This window comes from Tigriopus californicus, chromosome 9, assembly GCF_007210705.1.
Source record: "Tigriopus californicus strain San Diego chromosome 9, Tcal_SD_v2.1, whole genome shotgun sequence".
NCBI classification, from domain to species: Eukaryota; Metazoa; Arthropoda; class Copepoda; order Harpacticoida; family Harpacticidae; genus Tigriopus; species Tigriopus californicus.
The window spans coordinates 14,895,288-14,910,781 of NC_081448.1; the positions used below are offsets into that span (position 1 = coordinate 14,895,288).

Here is a 15,494-nt window from a genome sequence, read left to right on the forward strand (position 1 = left end):
AACTTTGTTTGTTGTAGGTGCAAAACAACACATGGAGGCGGCTTTTGGCCCTGTTCATTAATTTACTTAACGATACTTTTTAGTTTTTTTCTAAACTTCAAGGTTTGCCTCGTGATTGCCCATGTGCTGATGGTCTTAATTGATTGATAGTCGGTAGTTTCCTTTCAATCTGGAAATGGATAGGCGAACATGAGGGATACCAAATCGTTGCGAAGGAACTTGTAAATCGCGGGTATTTGGTTACATACTAAAGAACGCCCTTGACATTGGAACCATATGCAGTGCGAAATTGTTTAGAAGTGAAGAAATCAAAGTCGATGATGGGGCTCAAAAAAACACGAGTCACCTTAATCAGTTATGTCTTGATTCAGTTTCTCGTTTCAACAACTGAAGGGGAACAAATTTGATTGCAGAGTTTTTAGAATTGCATCCAGGCATTGAGGTGAACAACTTTTGAGCGTGCTCCAGATGCGATTGAACAAAAGCAACACTTGGAAACTGAGAGTTCTTCTTATGTCTTTGCGCATTTTCTTTGTGGTAAGAAGTATCCGCCCAAAGACCTTCACGACCTTTTATCCCTTTGCCTCCTTTTTGGCCTTCTTTTCATGACTTAGAAAAGTGCTTTTGTTGATCACCACTCCTGCTTGAGACTTCTTTTTGTTACGAGTCAGTCGATTCTAAACAACTATTTGAATTATTGTTAATATTATAGTAGATGTACTTCGATCTCCAATTTTAATTAACTTTGTTTACAGAAAATTCAAGCCAAGAAGCTTTGATCTGTCATTGACATTATCCTGCGTAACTAAAAGCTTGTCCAGGGAGGCCAAAGAGAAATCAGTCACACTTTTGTTGCATTTAATTCAATACCAACATTACTTCTTCTTACTTGTCAATTTATAGACTTTTCTTGTTATGATAACGAACTATGTTCACAATTGAATGCCATTTTTGGGTTGTTTGCCACGCATGTTGACACTTTGGCTAGTTTTCATCGGCATAATTGGATCGTCGATGATTTTCTTCTATTTTTGCAAAAGCACTTATTCACTTGATTTACACCTCTTGAGGGAGTCAAAATCAACCATTGAATGATCAAAACACAGACTGCTTAATACACGTATCTAAACCTGTCCGTGGATCAATCTGGTTCAACTTTGTGCATATCAAATTTTGATATACCATTTTCCATTAGGGATTTTAGCCTGAAAATCACTTCTGTTCCCAAGGTTTCTCCAAATAGAATGCGCAACAAGAGAATTTGAAACTTGAAAGAAGCCAAACTTTTTCCAGGTTTCCCCGAGATAATGGTTTGTACTTGGCATGTTGTTATTACACAGCAACAGCATCTGTTGAGATATCGGGCAAGGAATTGCCTTAGACAAGATTTCGATCAGGAAAATATAACTTCCACAGTCAAGTGGTCAAACATAGATAATAGTGCCGGAATGCTTCTTTAATGTTACACACATTAGGTATCTCCCTCCCATCCTACTAACTTCTATGCCACATTTTACACATTTCGGCTGGCGCAAATCGTTGGAACTACGTTAATCCGAGAAAGAGAGCCAAGAAGACGAACCTAATAAAAGAGTCGTTTCATTTCTGTTCACCTTGTGAGCTTTCTATCGCTTTTGCCTCTGTGCACTTCGGCTTCTCTCGGTCGTTTCTCGAATTGGAAGAAAAACTCCCAAGGAGAGAAGAGGCAAGCGACCTCACAGGCCGTAAACGGGCGAGTGCGCGCCAATTCCCGGCTCCCAATTGATCTGGTCGAGCAGAGCTTGGAAATGAAGGGAAGGGAAAAATTGACGGACTCGGCAGAAATCCCGTCCGTGTTCCCGCCGGAACATTGGACCCTCTCTTTCAGACGTTGAATAGACACGGGTCGAAGAAGTAGTTCGATTTCAGCTCGGTCTCATGGCCCCTCCTCAGACACCGAATTGGTTCTCATTCCAAAGGGATGCCCCTGGCATCTAAAAACCGACTTCCTTAGGGTTCACCTTGCCTCAAAATTGAGGAGAGCGAGAAAAAGTAATGACATCGTGTGAGAAAATCGAGGAAATCAAGGATAATGTGATTAAGACCCGGCGTCTGAGCAACCAAAGACCGGACCTGTTTGTCGACCTTGAGAAGTGCCAGAGTTGGTGAAGACCTCGGTGAAGGCTCATCTACGAAGTGAAACTCGTGGCTTGGTGTGCCCAAAGTCTGCTGGGGTGATCTTGCAGTTCTCAGTTGTCATCATGGTGGCTGGACTGACTGCCGATGTGTTTGTGCAATTGACAGCCACCCTGGCTCATCTCTCATCCACACTAAACAAGACAAACAAGCTGATGCCGGAAGGGATGGGTAATCCCTCGAATCCCTACTTTCTACCCCCCGCCCCTCCCCGGGCGGGTCAGGGTCACTCTGACCGGGGCTCCTCCTCCCCATCGTCGTCTTCAAGTTCGTCAGGTTAGTTCTTGTCACCCTAATTCCTCCAAATCACTTGTGTTCCAAGTGGAGATTAACGTAATTTATTCTCCATTCTCGATCTTCTGTAAGTCTCCTTTAGCTCTGCTTTTTTTTATGGAGAGATTTCTCCAGCAGCTTTTTCAACATTCGGTGGTAATGACCTGAGAGTTCATCCCCTCCACCAGCTTCGAAGGGATTACAACCCGGGGTTTTGATTTCCACGCCGAGAAAGTCGGCCCGGCAATCTTAACTTGTCAACAGTCCTCGATAGGAGTGAGTTTGATCCTAGTTTATGGATATTGAAATGGTCTGCAACTCAGTTGTTCTCTGGTCAAGAGAATCCCTGTAAGACCATTGTTTGCTTTCCTAAGTGTTCCCAATCGAGTCGATAAAGAGTTCATTTCGGATTCTTTAGGGCAATTACGCTTTCAAGAAATGTGTTCGTACGTGTACGTATAGCTTTGTATTTGAGTGCCAGTGTTGGATGGCCCGCAAGTGTGGGAGATTGTTCAACAACCCTCCGAGGTCTTAACTTGAATTGAGCCATTATTATCAGCGGGGAGTCTGTATGCACGAAGTACATCGGTACGTACAGTACAGTATTGTACATTGCTCGATCGAGGTATTACTCGTTCATACGCTTCACTCGTTTTTCTTGAGAGGAGGGGCGGAAAAGAAGAGGAATTCAGAAAAGTGTTGTTCAACTATCGATCTGATTTAGGTGAAAATTGGTGGGTACTCCACTGAAAATGAATGGGCTTAACTGGTGATGATTGACACGATACAAATTGGGCTTAAATGCGCTGGCATGAATGGACAAATACGTCAAGTTTGATTCCCATTTTCTTGGTCTTATGGATCCTTCCAATGGTTGTTTGGATAGGTTTTAGAGTACACAAATAAATGGGTGCATGTTCCCTAATATGCCAGAGTCCATCACATCGAACAAACGAGGCTTTTTCGTTCAATCATACCCAAGACCAAAGAGTTGTCTGAGCTGAGCGGAGAGAAAAGAACACGTCATATCATCTTACTTGTATGTGATATTGGCCATAAAACAGTGGCTATTTTGGTGTCCAAGACGTCTCGGATCTTTGTTTTACGGAAAATAGATAATGGCATGTTATACGGAATTTCCTTCACAGAATAAAAGTAAAGGAGGGTAGTAGTAACTGAGTTTTAACTCAAATTTGGGAAGCAATTCTGTCTCAATTGTAAATTGGGGGTTAAGGACGGAGGGTTTTGCCTTACCCGTCTAAAAAAGCCAGCTATCACATGATCCTTACAGTATATATATTTCCCAAGGTTATTTTTGTGTTCCTATTCGATTCGTTCTTCGCCTGTGAAAGCTTCCTTTAAAATGTCGAGGAGGCGAATCGAAAAGGGAGATGAACTCTGTAATGATAAGAAATTGCGCTAACCACCAAACCAAGTCTCCTCCTCAGCTAATCTACATTAGACACGTTGCCATATTGATACCTCAAATTTGCTCCTACCTTCAAAAATATCAAATAGAGCTTCGAACGTAAAAAAACTGTTTAACAAGCCAAGATAAAATCTTCATGTGAGTGTTACCTGCAACCTTAGTGTATGCCAATTTGTTTGAATAGCCATCTTTTGCCTTAATCGTGGACGAGTTCGAAATTTTATTCTCATAAGTGAAACATGCTTTCAATGAAAACTCAACCAAGATTAGTCATGGATACGAATTGCTAAACTAATATCGCAATATGACAAATAGTTCGGGATTTACATAATCCAGGAAACCCAATTTCCAGCCTTCTATGGTTCGTTGTTATTTGACATCAAAATATATTAACTCTGAAACTTTTCTTCAAATATACCCAACCTGACTATGCCTAATCTTGGAGTAAAGATTGGGAGGGTTCAATAGTCACCAAACTGTATTTGTAAAGCTACTTTGAGGTACTTGATTGTTCAGTATTAGGGAGTAGTTCGTGTCTCATTGGATAATTATATTGGCGCAAGTCACACCTTGTTTGCACATTTGTCATTCTCCGAGCCCTCTTGGCCCCCTTGCCACCTCACATGCATGCAGCATATTTGCCAAGGTTCAATGAGCAAGACAATTATCACGAATCCTGCATAACTGAGGAGGTTCCACAATAGGGAACCAACTCAATACCCATGGGTGGCGGGGATGGCGATAAAGACAAGATGCAATCCTGAAGGGGACAAAGAATGGACAACATTCTCGAAGCCTTCAAATATTGACATCCTATTTCCAGGGTGCATTGGAAAACCTGGAGTGGAGTGGAAGGCCCTACTAACATTTTGCCTCAATTTGTTGACTTCCCATGAGCTAACCATACTTGCTCGACCACTTGCTTGAAGCTCCTCATGATGTGCAAGGGCAACTAAATCCTGTTCATTGTTCAAATGTCATCCAGATCTATTTGCCACGTCCGAACACTAAAGGCCCGGGCAAATATATGGCGAAAGCTATTGTTGGGCGTGTTGTGGCTAGGGAGGATTTATGTTCTCTGATCAAGTATGCTTTGTTCCACGGGCGCTGGTGCACTTTATTAGCACTTCAATGACAAGGAAAGAGGCAACACCATCATCACCGCAAGGGTGGGCGGGCTTGGACCAATCTGGTGGGATCCTCGCTTGTACTAGGCTCGGGAATAAGATGAGGCTATTGGCCTCCAGAGAGCGTTCCACCCTCACCAAGTGGCGGAGCTCATCTCCGTTCATGAAGAGGAGGCACCACGGACCTCTAAAACCATGGACTTGCGTGCATAGCTCTAGAGCCTTTAGTGGAACCTACGTACCTGTCCAATTAGAACGGAAGCAAACCGTACATGAAGTTGTCCCAGATCACGCCCATTGGTTCAAAGATGGAGTAGACAAGGGAGGGCCATTTCGTTGTAAACAGATTATGGTGGTCTCTCTCTTTCTCTCGTTTTCGCTCTTCACTTACTATGCTTAAATTTGAGCGTCGTTCCCTTACGTTGTGCAAAATGGGAATGACAAATTCCAGTTTTCAATCGCTGCCAAGATTGGCAATTGATGTGTTTCTTCGTAGTTCTGACTCGTTGAGTGTTGCTCATTCGGTGATATGGTCTAATATGGGAAGACAGAGTTTGGTGCAATCACAAATGGACTTGATCACGGCATTGACTGAATCTAGGCTGGGTGAAATTACGCCTGGAATCAATCTGATTGGTCTGAGGCGTATTTGGGTTGGCACAAGTACGATGTGGTTGCTTTTTTACTGGTTGTTACTAAAGTGTACTAGTGTTGTTGTTGCTGTTGTTGTTGTTGTTGTTGCCGCCTCAAACCAAGGGAGTAAAGAGGGTTCTTCTTTACGAACTGATTTTCGCATGACCAAAAGTCATTTGGAGGCCCGGACGTTAAGTCAGTTGGAAAGAGACCGATTTCATGGCACACCATTTCGTGAAAGAGAGACTTTTAGAAAGCTTTCCCCATCGGATACACATTCCTATACTATTCGTTTGAGATTTACCAAGCTACAAAGCTACCGATTATTTCGATCAAGTCTTGTTGCGAAAGGAGCTTGCCTGGACCATGAATTTAATTCATCTTTGCAGTTTTCAGAGACGGCTCAGTTTTTCATGATTCTTTGATGACGGTTGGTTTCAGGGTGGTTGGTGGCTGTAAGTGGTTCCATGATTTACGATCTCTCATTAAAAGTGAAATGATTTGGCAGAATTTGGTTAGCCCAGTCGGGTGTCTGCAGTAAATGGAGGTGATCAACCCCAAATTATATTCTCCCTCGTCAGCTGATGTGTGGCAACCAATCTAGCAACGCTGGTAGACACATTTTCATTTGCAAATGAGGCAAGGGAAGCTATTCATGCAGGAACAAGAGCCCCTTTTCCCCTGTTGGCCACGATTTCAAAGAGGATCTCTTCATTGGTTGGACATGTGTTCACTTTCAGTCCCCAGGACTTTTGTTTCTGGGAATTGGGACCACTCTTTCAAACCATCTGCGTCGCCATTGGTTGGGTCGGGTTGCCTCATTTTGGTCAAGAATAGTATACACACTCACTGAAATGTCTCTAAAGGAAACAGAAAAAGAAGTGAAAATGTGGAACGAATTGGAGAATTAGTGTTCCACCGTGGACCAGAGCGAAGGCAAGAAGGAAAGTACAATTGTCATGATCCTCGTCTAGCTAAACAAGGGAGGGAGGAAATTGACACTAATGGTTGAGGATATCAAGTAGACACAAGAACCCCCCTCCCCCCCCTCCAAGAATGTCTGTCTCGTTTTATGAGGCCATGGAACAAAACTTGTGTGAACTGAAGCCGTAAGACGTGTGGGTATCTTGGTGAACTTTCAACTCAGATCCTGTAATCAAGGCCACTCTCTGGTTCATAAGTTCTTTGCAATGGGTCTGTGCTCCTGACAACGCTTTGCATATTTGGCTCGAAAATCTGGTGGGAGATTTCATTTCAGCAAATGTGAAGGCCTTCCTCCCTTTTTGCAAATGAGCCTGATTATGAAGGCGAAGAACATTTGTTGTGACACTAAGCAGCTTTACTAATCTAGAATGGGTCTTGACAACGAATGGCCTCATTTCCGCACATTGGTTTTGGAGCCACCTTTCCGTTGACCTTCATGGAATGCCCGTACGTTGGTTTGCCAGCAAATCCTTGGTAAAGTAGAAATAAAGAGGAGCATTTGAGCATTGCAGTTAAAGGGCTCCAACTTGGTCGAGGGTTCTGAAAGGGCTTAACCCGTTCGAAAGCATCAAAATATTTATCCATTTATTTCACAATGAATCATTGATAAGGTTGGCTTTCTGCGGGCTCGCCATTTCGGCATGGGGAACTGGCCTCTTTTCAAATATTGGAAAAAGCAACAAAATACACGTCAACGCGGGATATAGCGCTGACCTCAATATTGATATTATTGTGCAACAAGCTATGGTATTGAACTGCTCTAATGTGTTAAAAATAAAGAAGTGCTCACCTCTCTATCGAGTTCTTAAAAGTTAGGTTGACTATGTCAGCTCTTTTTGTACGTGCTTATTCACTTATTCTCCACCGTTGTAGCCTCAAGTCCTAAAGCAAGACGCCATTTCTGAATGACTTTGTTCTATCGGCGAGGACATCGGAAAAACAAACATATTTCTTATCGGCCTCCTTGAGCGACGAGCCAAAATTTCAAGCTCTCTCAAAAGAGAGAGAGGTTCAATTGTGGGATTTATCGCCTGTCTTTGTGTTGTCCAGATCGGATTGAAGGATCTATTGGATCGTTTGAAGAGAAAAGAATGTCGAGATTTCAGGTTCTCACCCGGTCTCCTCCCAATCCCTCGTCCTTGTCGCCTCGTCCCCATCATGCGTCTTGCTACCCGTGTTGTCAAGTGTCTACGCTTGATTTGCCTCTGACAAATTTTTCCATTCTCAACAAGGAATTTCGCATCCACCATCGTCGTCTCGACGCACTGCGTGGAAATTCGTGCCACTTTTGGGTCCCTTGGCACCTGGGATCATTTTCAACAAATCGGGTTCCTGTCCAAATTCCAATCGATTCAATCAGGCTTTTGGGCAGACACCCCTGCTTCCAATGCTCAGAAAAGGCAGTTTTATTCTTCTCAGTGAGTGCGCATACGGACTCCTAAAAATATGGACACTAGACGGAAGAAGAAAAAAAAATATTGCCTTAATAATTCACGTGATCACATGATCTTGTCACAAAAAGAAATTTGGTCAAATTATATTTTGTGTAATTGTCAAAGTATAAATGACCTAGATTAGATGGAAGAATCAAATTTCACACAGCTATGATTAAATAACTTTGATCACCTCTCTAAGAGAACCAAATGTGTTTACAGGAAAATATCATAAAAGTGACTCAAACTTAATTGCATTGATCTATGTTTATCATTTTGCAGCTATTTTTAAAAAGAGACCCTAGAGTTGCTCCGACCAAGATTTGGCCTATTTTGGCAAGAAACCCGTCCACACTCCGTACATTTCTAGAACTCCGTGGCCTGCATCACCTACCTAATATGGGTCAAGTCGTCCGCAAGACCCACTTGAAATCCGAAAGCCATTGATGTATTGTTCTCACAATTGAGGCTAAAGCCGTGCCTGAATTTTCGAGGTAAAAGCTAGAAGACCCTTGAAAAATTCGAGGGAATTGACGAGCTTGCAAATCCATCCATTACGAGTGACTCACATCTTGCCATGAAGTCCGTAATCCTTCATTCTGAATGGACACTTTTTTCGTTGTTTTTTTTCAGAGGGTGGGTTGGGTTTTAAAACTTAGCTTCTTCCCTAAACATGATGAGTGGGAATTAGTTTTCAATTAAACTACCTGGAATTCGTGTTTTCAGGTTTGAAACACAGTTTCATTTTCCTTTGTCTGTTTGATCCTTAGGGCTCTTTGAGCTTTCGGGAAAATGCCAGAGCCAAAGACAAAGAAAGGTCTTTGGATCAAAATACTGTATCAAAAGGAAACGAAACGAAGGGTTAGCTGGTTGGCATATGCTTAATGCCCTTGTCCTCGGCAATTTGTAGTACAAAAAATGTATTTCCCGGAAATTGAATTGACACACTTGGCCCGAGAGAGAAACAGGAGCCCCTTCCTTGGAATGGAACAAGGCCAATCTTTTTGGAGTCGGAACAACTAGCAATGAAGACAAGTGGAACAATGGTTTCGCGGGCTTGAATCCTACTTTCCCCTCGTAATAAGGAAGTTTAGCCGAGAAGGACACAGAGACGGCGAGGAAATGTAAGAGGAATGTCATAACTGAGAAAACGTCAAACTCGGGCTTTCCGGGCGAGGCTTTTCTATTTTTTTAGCTAAAGAGGAGAGAGGATCTGAACGGGATGGATGGAACGACATGACAAGAGAGGGATCTCAATGAGATCCTCACCCGTCACACCCGTCTCTTAAGATCCACATGCAGAATTGTCCCACATGGTCCAGACGAGTTCTCGGATCCCTTTATCTCGACAAGCTCCATGTTTGTTCCACAAGTTAGCGAGGTGAACTATCCGACAATTCTTGGGTTAAATGACGCAAGGTGCGGCAAGGGGTTCGGTAACCTTGAGCGAGTGCGGTTCTCACGTTGGCATTCTCATGGACTCTAATTTATGAATCCAGCACTGACAGTGTACCCTGGATAGGCACAATAGATTCCCACGGGACTGACACAGGGTCCCAAGATGACAGGACAATAATTTTCTGATGCAGTCCCACCAGGGAGGCAGGAGCAATATACCCTTATTAGCCCGGAAGAAGAAGGCCCAAGGTCAAACAAAGTCACACAGATTACTAACAAGGTGTTGGCCGCCAACCAAGGTCCAACCAACCCTAGTAAGTCGCTCGTTAATTGGAGGAATAATGAGATGGCCACGAATGAACCATTTCGAAAAAGAACAACAATTCTGTTGCCCAGACTAGGTGCTCCTCGACAACAAATATGATACCTCTCCTCCGCCTCCAGCGTACAACGTACACAATACACCGTACAATGTAGTACAGTGCTACTTCATATGTCAAAGCAAAAAGGTTCCCAGAAAGATGATGAAGGCCATTATCACGAAGGCTCGGAAAAAAGTGCTAAAACTTTGAAAAATACCTCAAGGCCAATAATGTTTGACAAAGGAGGCAAGAAACGTTGAAATTTCGGATCCTGTGTCAAAACACAGGTTAGTTTCCGATTTTAAAGTCTAGCATAAAGTTACGATTGAGTTGTTAAAAGAAGATATTTTTATACGTAGGACTGCGTTGGAGGAAAGAAAAGAAAGAAAGAAGGATCAACATTTTGCTGACATTTGCAAGAAACTACGTAAAAAATTGTATTCTTTCTCTTTTCATCTTGATCAAACAATGAAATTTTAAAGATTATTTTACCCTAATTTTTTTCTTTCCATGTTGCAGTTTTTTTGCCTTTCCAAAGATTTCTAGACCCTTCATCACAAATCTGTTTTATCTAAGATACATGATTGACTGGGACTTCATTTATGTTTGCTCATAAATCATTTGCATGTTCATGAATGAAACAAAACAGTCTCTCATTATTTCACCGTTTTTCATAAAAATGTGAGGAGCTAAAAGCAAAAAAAAAAATTCAAATCCACGAGGCAATAACAGCGGATTGGCAAAAAGTGCCAAACATTTGTTTTCGCGTGAAGAAAAATAATGCCGCGATCGTTCAAACGGCTCTGATATTTGTTGCGGCGGAGAGGGAAGTCCCAAAGCTGTTAAATTGGGTAAGAATACGCCAAAATATTCGATTTTTTTTCCGAGCTCTTCCTATCACCCACGCTGAAGGCCGAAAGTTGTGTTTTTTCACAACTTGGAAGATGGATGCGATAGTAATTGTTTTCAGGCGCGAGCCGAGGACCCACTGGCCTTTGCCCAAGGGTCGAGAGCGGGAATATTTGGACGCATCTCGTTTCACATCTAGTACTTAGAACATCTCGTTTCCGCGTCTGAGAGAAAAAATGATCCTACATACAGATAAGGACCAATCTGTATTAATAAACAATAAACAAACAGTCAATGCTCGCGATGCTGACTCGAAATCAGTCGCATCAAATAAGTGTGTTACATCCAAAACGTCGGCTTCAATTCTGGGCACTTAGTTACCACCTAAATATCTCCCTCCATCTATACTACGTAGAGGTTTTCGTGAAGAATGGACTAGCCCTGATAAAAGGAAAATCAACGAAGGATTTTCCTCTTCAAAGGTTAGCGACGCTGAAGTTTCATTTCCTAAAGTCTCGCAGCTATTTATAGTAAGAAAGTGAGCTTATCTGTTGTGTCTTTTAGTTAAACCAATACTCTCTGCTTCAGCACATTGAAGCTAAAGCATATCTGGGTTTAACTTGATTTTAATTCATATACCAAAAAGGAAGTGTTTCGTAGAAATAAAAATAGCTTTTCTTCGAAAAACCCATCTCATATCAAATATAATTGAGCCCTCATTCAAGTTTGTCGGTTCTAAAAAACAAAGACACTCTGGATCAATGCTTGATCATTCATTACTTTGACATTTTCCAAAGGCTTTTTTGCTTGTTCCTTTTAAAGAAGTTTAAAACAACTTCGAAGGAAAAAAATCCATCAATTGTTTTACGTTGGGTTAAAATATGCCCCAATCAACATCCACACGTGGGGGCATTCTTAATTTAATATTAAAATGCTAATGCTTATACCGTCAAGCATACGGTGCATGAGAAAATTCAGGTCTACAAATGGCTTGGAAATCTTGCCGTGCATGAAGTTTTCAAAGTGTGATTAATTCTCAATCTACTGTCAAATGGCATATCGTAGAATTTTTCTTTAATAATCAACTTGAAACTTGAAAAACATTGATCTTGAAATGACAAATTTTTGCAACAATTTTCATTTTCCCGCCGCCATATAGTAACCAACCTTATAACCGAAAACCCTTGTATAACGACAAAGGTATCTTGAACCAACTTGTTCACCATGTAAATGCTACTTGAAGCGACTCCGTCATATGGAAAATGTTCAAATCTCAGAACCCCGTTATGACAAAAAAATTGTTCTTTCTGGACCCCATGATATAGATATTTAGCCACCGTGCGGACGTTAAAACTGAGATTTCGAAATGCCTTAACATAAGCTGAAAATGCTTAATAAAGAAAGGTCACCAAATGTCAAAGTATTCCTTTTCTATTTAAATAGACGATTTTTCTCTCGGGTCTCTTATTCTGATTGATAAAGGGTTTTTGAGGGTTGCCAATATGTACAGTTGTCCAAATCCAAAACAAAACACACCATGGTTTTCAAAGCTGAGGAGATTCAAAGCATTTGTATGTCAGTGCTAATGAATGGAAAATTGATAAAAATCTTCATTTACAATTCTTCAAAATGCTTGGACGAGCTTGAACGACTCCCCAAAAAATTGGAAAATAACTGTTGCACAAAATTGGGAACTTCAGCATGATATTTACTTCGACTAGTTTGCGTCTCCGAGATTTTAAGAGTCGAATGCGAAAAGAACAAATAATGCATGATGTTGATGATTAAAACAAAGTGGCTTGACCATATCCTATCTTATTTCAATACCTGTGCACCTTTTTCGACCTCAAAAAGTGAAACCCCGTTTTAGTCAAAACCCAGTATAGGGTATGTCAGGTGAAGGAAATTCAAGAAAAATGTGGTCCAGCACCCTGATTTTGGGCATTTTAGGGAGGGAGAACTAAGGCAAACATCGCAGTCAACTCGGACTATCCGCCAATTGAATTTTTAAAAATTGAGTGATTTTGAGTGAGCCGCGTTACAAAACCCAACAAAAAGAATATGTTTGATGTTTATCGGTGAACGCACTATCAAATTGGCTCAAGGCCACAATGCTATATACTTAGATAAGCATGTAAAATGAAATAAATGTCAAAATGCAATGCATGCACAGTACGGTTTGGGTGGGCATATTGTCTATGATTCTACTCCATATAATGACGTCAGTTGTTCATGAACGCGTTCACTTGGCAAACCCTATAGTGAAAATTTCGTTATAACTGGGTTTTAGTGTAGATGCCTTTTCCAGCTGTTGTCAAATAACCAGAAGTGACATGGACGCCGCTCAGTCCCAATTAAATGCAATCGGTTTTTGTGGTAAGTGTCTCCAGCTAATCAGTAGCTTGGACCATTCATGACATTTGTAAAGTAGATTGTACTCAGTGATGTACTTTTCCCAACTACATTAGATCGTTTTTGAATGTGAGCTGATTGTTAGATGTAGGAGACTTCTACATTGGCGATTGCCAAGACCAACGCTAATGGGGAAAATAATCTCTATCTATCGAAGGCCACTTGCTTTCAACTGTCTACTGTTGGGTTTTCTCAGCCGACAACAGATAAAATGGGGTAGAGTTTAAAGCTGGTTTAAAGATGGAAAATTTTCGTTGTTGCTTCGTTGTTGCTTCGTTGGTGCACTGCTTCCTCCGCCATTTCCACATAATCCTCGTTTCTGGCGGCTTCTACGTAAACGCAAGTGGCTGGAATACGTGAATAGATATGCTAATTCAAGTACTGTTAACGGTTTTCCACAATTGAGATATACTACGGAAGTAAGCACTAAGCATTATTAAAGAGCGGCACAGACACCGTATGGAACCAATTCTTAAGATTACCAATATGAATCGTATCCGATCAACTTTAAGCAAAAGCAATCGCAAAGAGCAAACTCAGAGTACGAAATAGATATAATGGAACGGTATCAATATTCCCCGTCAGCAGAAATGACAAATAAAACTGCACATTCGGATGCTCGGGAGGAAATCTTGTCGGCAAGTTTTTGCCTCAGTGTCCCCACGAGAAAAAAAACCATCCCAACCAATGGTGCGGTATGGTTATGGCGTATGAGTGCGTTGAACTCGGGTTCTCTGGTCTGTTAGGTAGCCGCTTTTGGCCGTTTGCCCGTGATGCTATGTGGAGCCATGGCTGAAACGAGCAGAACCAGTGGAACAAAAGTCTCTTCATTTGTCGGAGACACGTTCGTTCCACTAGTAAGCTCATGAGTGGAACGCTCCGTGACTTTTAAATCGGGTAGAAATTCAGGGGAAAATGGAAACAAAGAGGAATTTGGTTAGGCCCCGAGCGCTTTGGCGTTTTAGGAGCAGTGCCTATTCAAGGATGAAGATTAGGGTACCCAGATTCTGCCCAAGTCTGGCCTTTGGGGACCTATGTTTGGCTGTTTGTTTGTTTCATTCATCAGGGTAACGACCAGAGGCTTAACATACAAATATATGCATGACAAGCTCATTGACAAGCCAATCCAATTTAGCGTTTGGGTTGACGCGTGTCATGCCATCAAATCCCTCGCTTTTATGGGTTTGCCCCAAAGGTCAAAATTATGACGTGGACCGCCTTTGAGGTCCTATATATGTAGGGCCAGGCATTTGAAAGGCTCTTCACGGAACACAGTCTATTGTACACGGGTTTTCACTTTATCGAATATTTTAAGTAAACAGATATTTTGCCCACGCATGAGTGCTGATCCGAGATGAAACTCTTCACCAAGGCTATGCGAAGGTTCCAGCCGCTGGTTGCGTTGTCGATGTTGTTGTTGATGATGATGATGATGGTGGTGGTGGTGGTGGTGGTGGTGGTGGCTGGCACAAGATGAAACCGTCTGTGCTCGGTTGTAATCTTGGAGGATTGAGGAAAATCCTCTCAGTGTCAAGCCGGCAGAAAAAGCCTATCAGAATAATCTGGCGAACCTTGCTTAGAATCTTTCCCGATAAGGAAATCGCAACGATTAGGCCTTCTTCTCTTTTTCCTTCCTCCTCTTCCCTTGGCGTCCTTCGTTTTCTCCTTCTTTCTTTTCAGTGCTTGACTGGCGGCCTTGATCCATCTCCAAATGGCCTAGTCATTTATGCACGTGATTAATTTGATGGAGCGGATCAAGAGGATTGGGATTAATCAATGATCTCGCTTTCCCACTTCTTGGAACACCGCTAAGCCAGAGCTAAGCTAGTATCTCCGTCACGACGACCATCATGAATCGTTGGTTGTTAGATACCAGATAGCACACCGCCCGCCCACTTAAGCCCATGGCAATAGGAAGAAGAAAGCAAAACTAAAACATGACAAGCGAGGGAGAGAGAGAGAGGGGCCCTCAACGCAGGAAAGTACAGTGGGTTCATCCCAGCCATTTTGGGACGACAAATGTACTTAAGCTTGTGCATCACGGTGTGACCTTAATTTCAAACACCACCAAAGCACCCTTGGCCTCACTCCACAAACGTAAACCACAAGGACCCATTTTGAAAACACAATTTCCATCCACACGCACAGCCCCATACAGCTATACGTACACCCCTAGGGGATTGCAGAAGCTCACTTCAATGCTCCTCCTGGCCAAAGATGGGACTCTGCTTTGGAACCAATACAGAAATTCTCACTTCCCGACGCCAAAAAGGGACAAAGACTTTATTTAGAATGAACCATGGAAAAGTTCCCGAGCTTGGGCTGGAATGTAAGTGCCAACGAGAAGATGAAGACGAGACATCGAGACGCTGTTGCTCCAACTCTTCTCATCCAATGTTATCTTTTTATCATCTCACGA

At 42.2% G+C, this 15,494-nt stretch overlaps 1 protein-coding gene across 1 annotated transcript in view; it reads left to right on the plus strand.

Annotated features, from left to right (window-relative positions):
• Window positions 1–1,871: 1,871 nt before the first annotated feature.
• LOC131886791 (uncharacterized) overlaps window positions 1,872–15,494 on the plus strand; it is a 31,146-nt gene continuing 17,523 nt past the window's right edge. Inside the window, exon 1 of the mRNA XM_059235194.1 lies at window positions 1,872–2,451. Coding sequence (XP_059091177.1) covers window positions 2,241–2,451 — 211 coding nt within the window. The 5' untranslated portion in view covers window positions 1,872–2,240. The remainder of the gene's footprint in view (window positions 2,452–15,494) is intronic.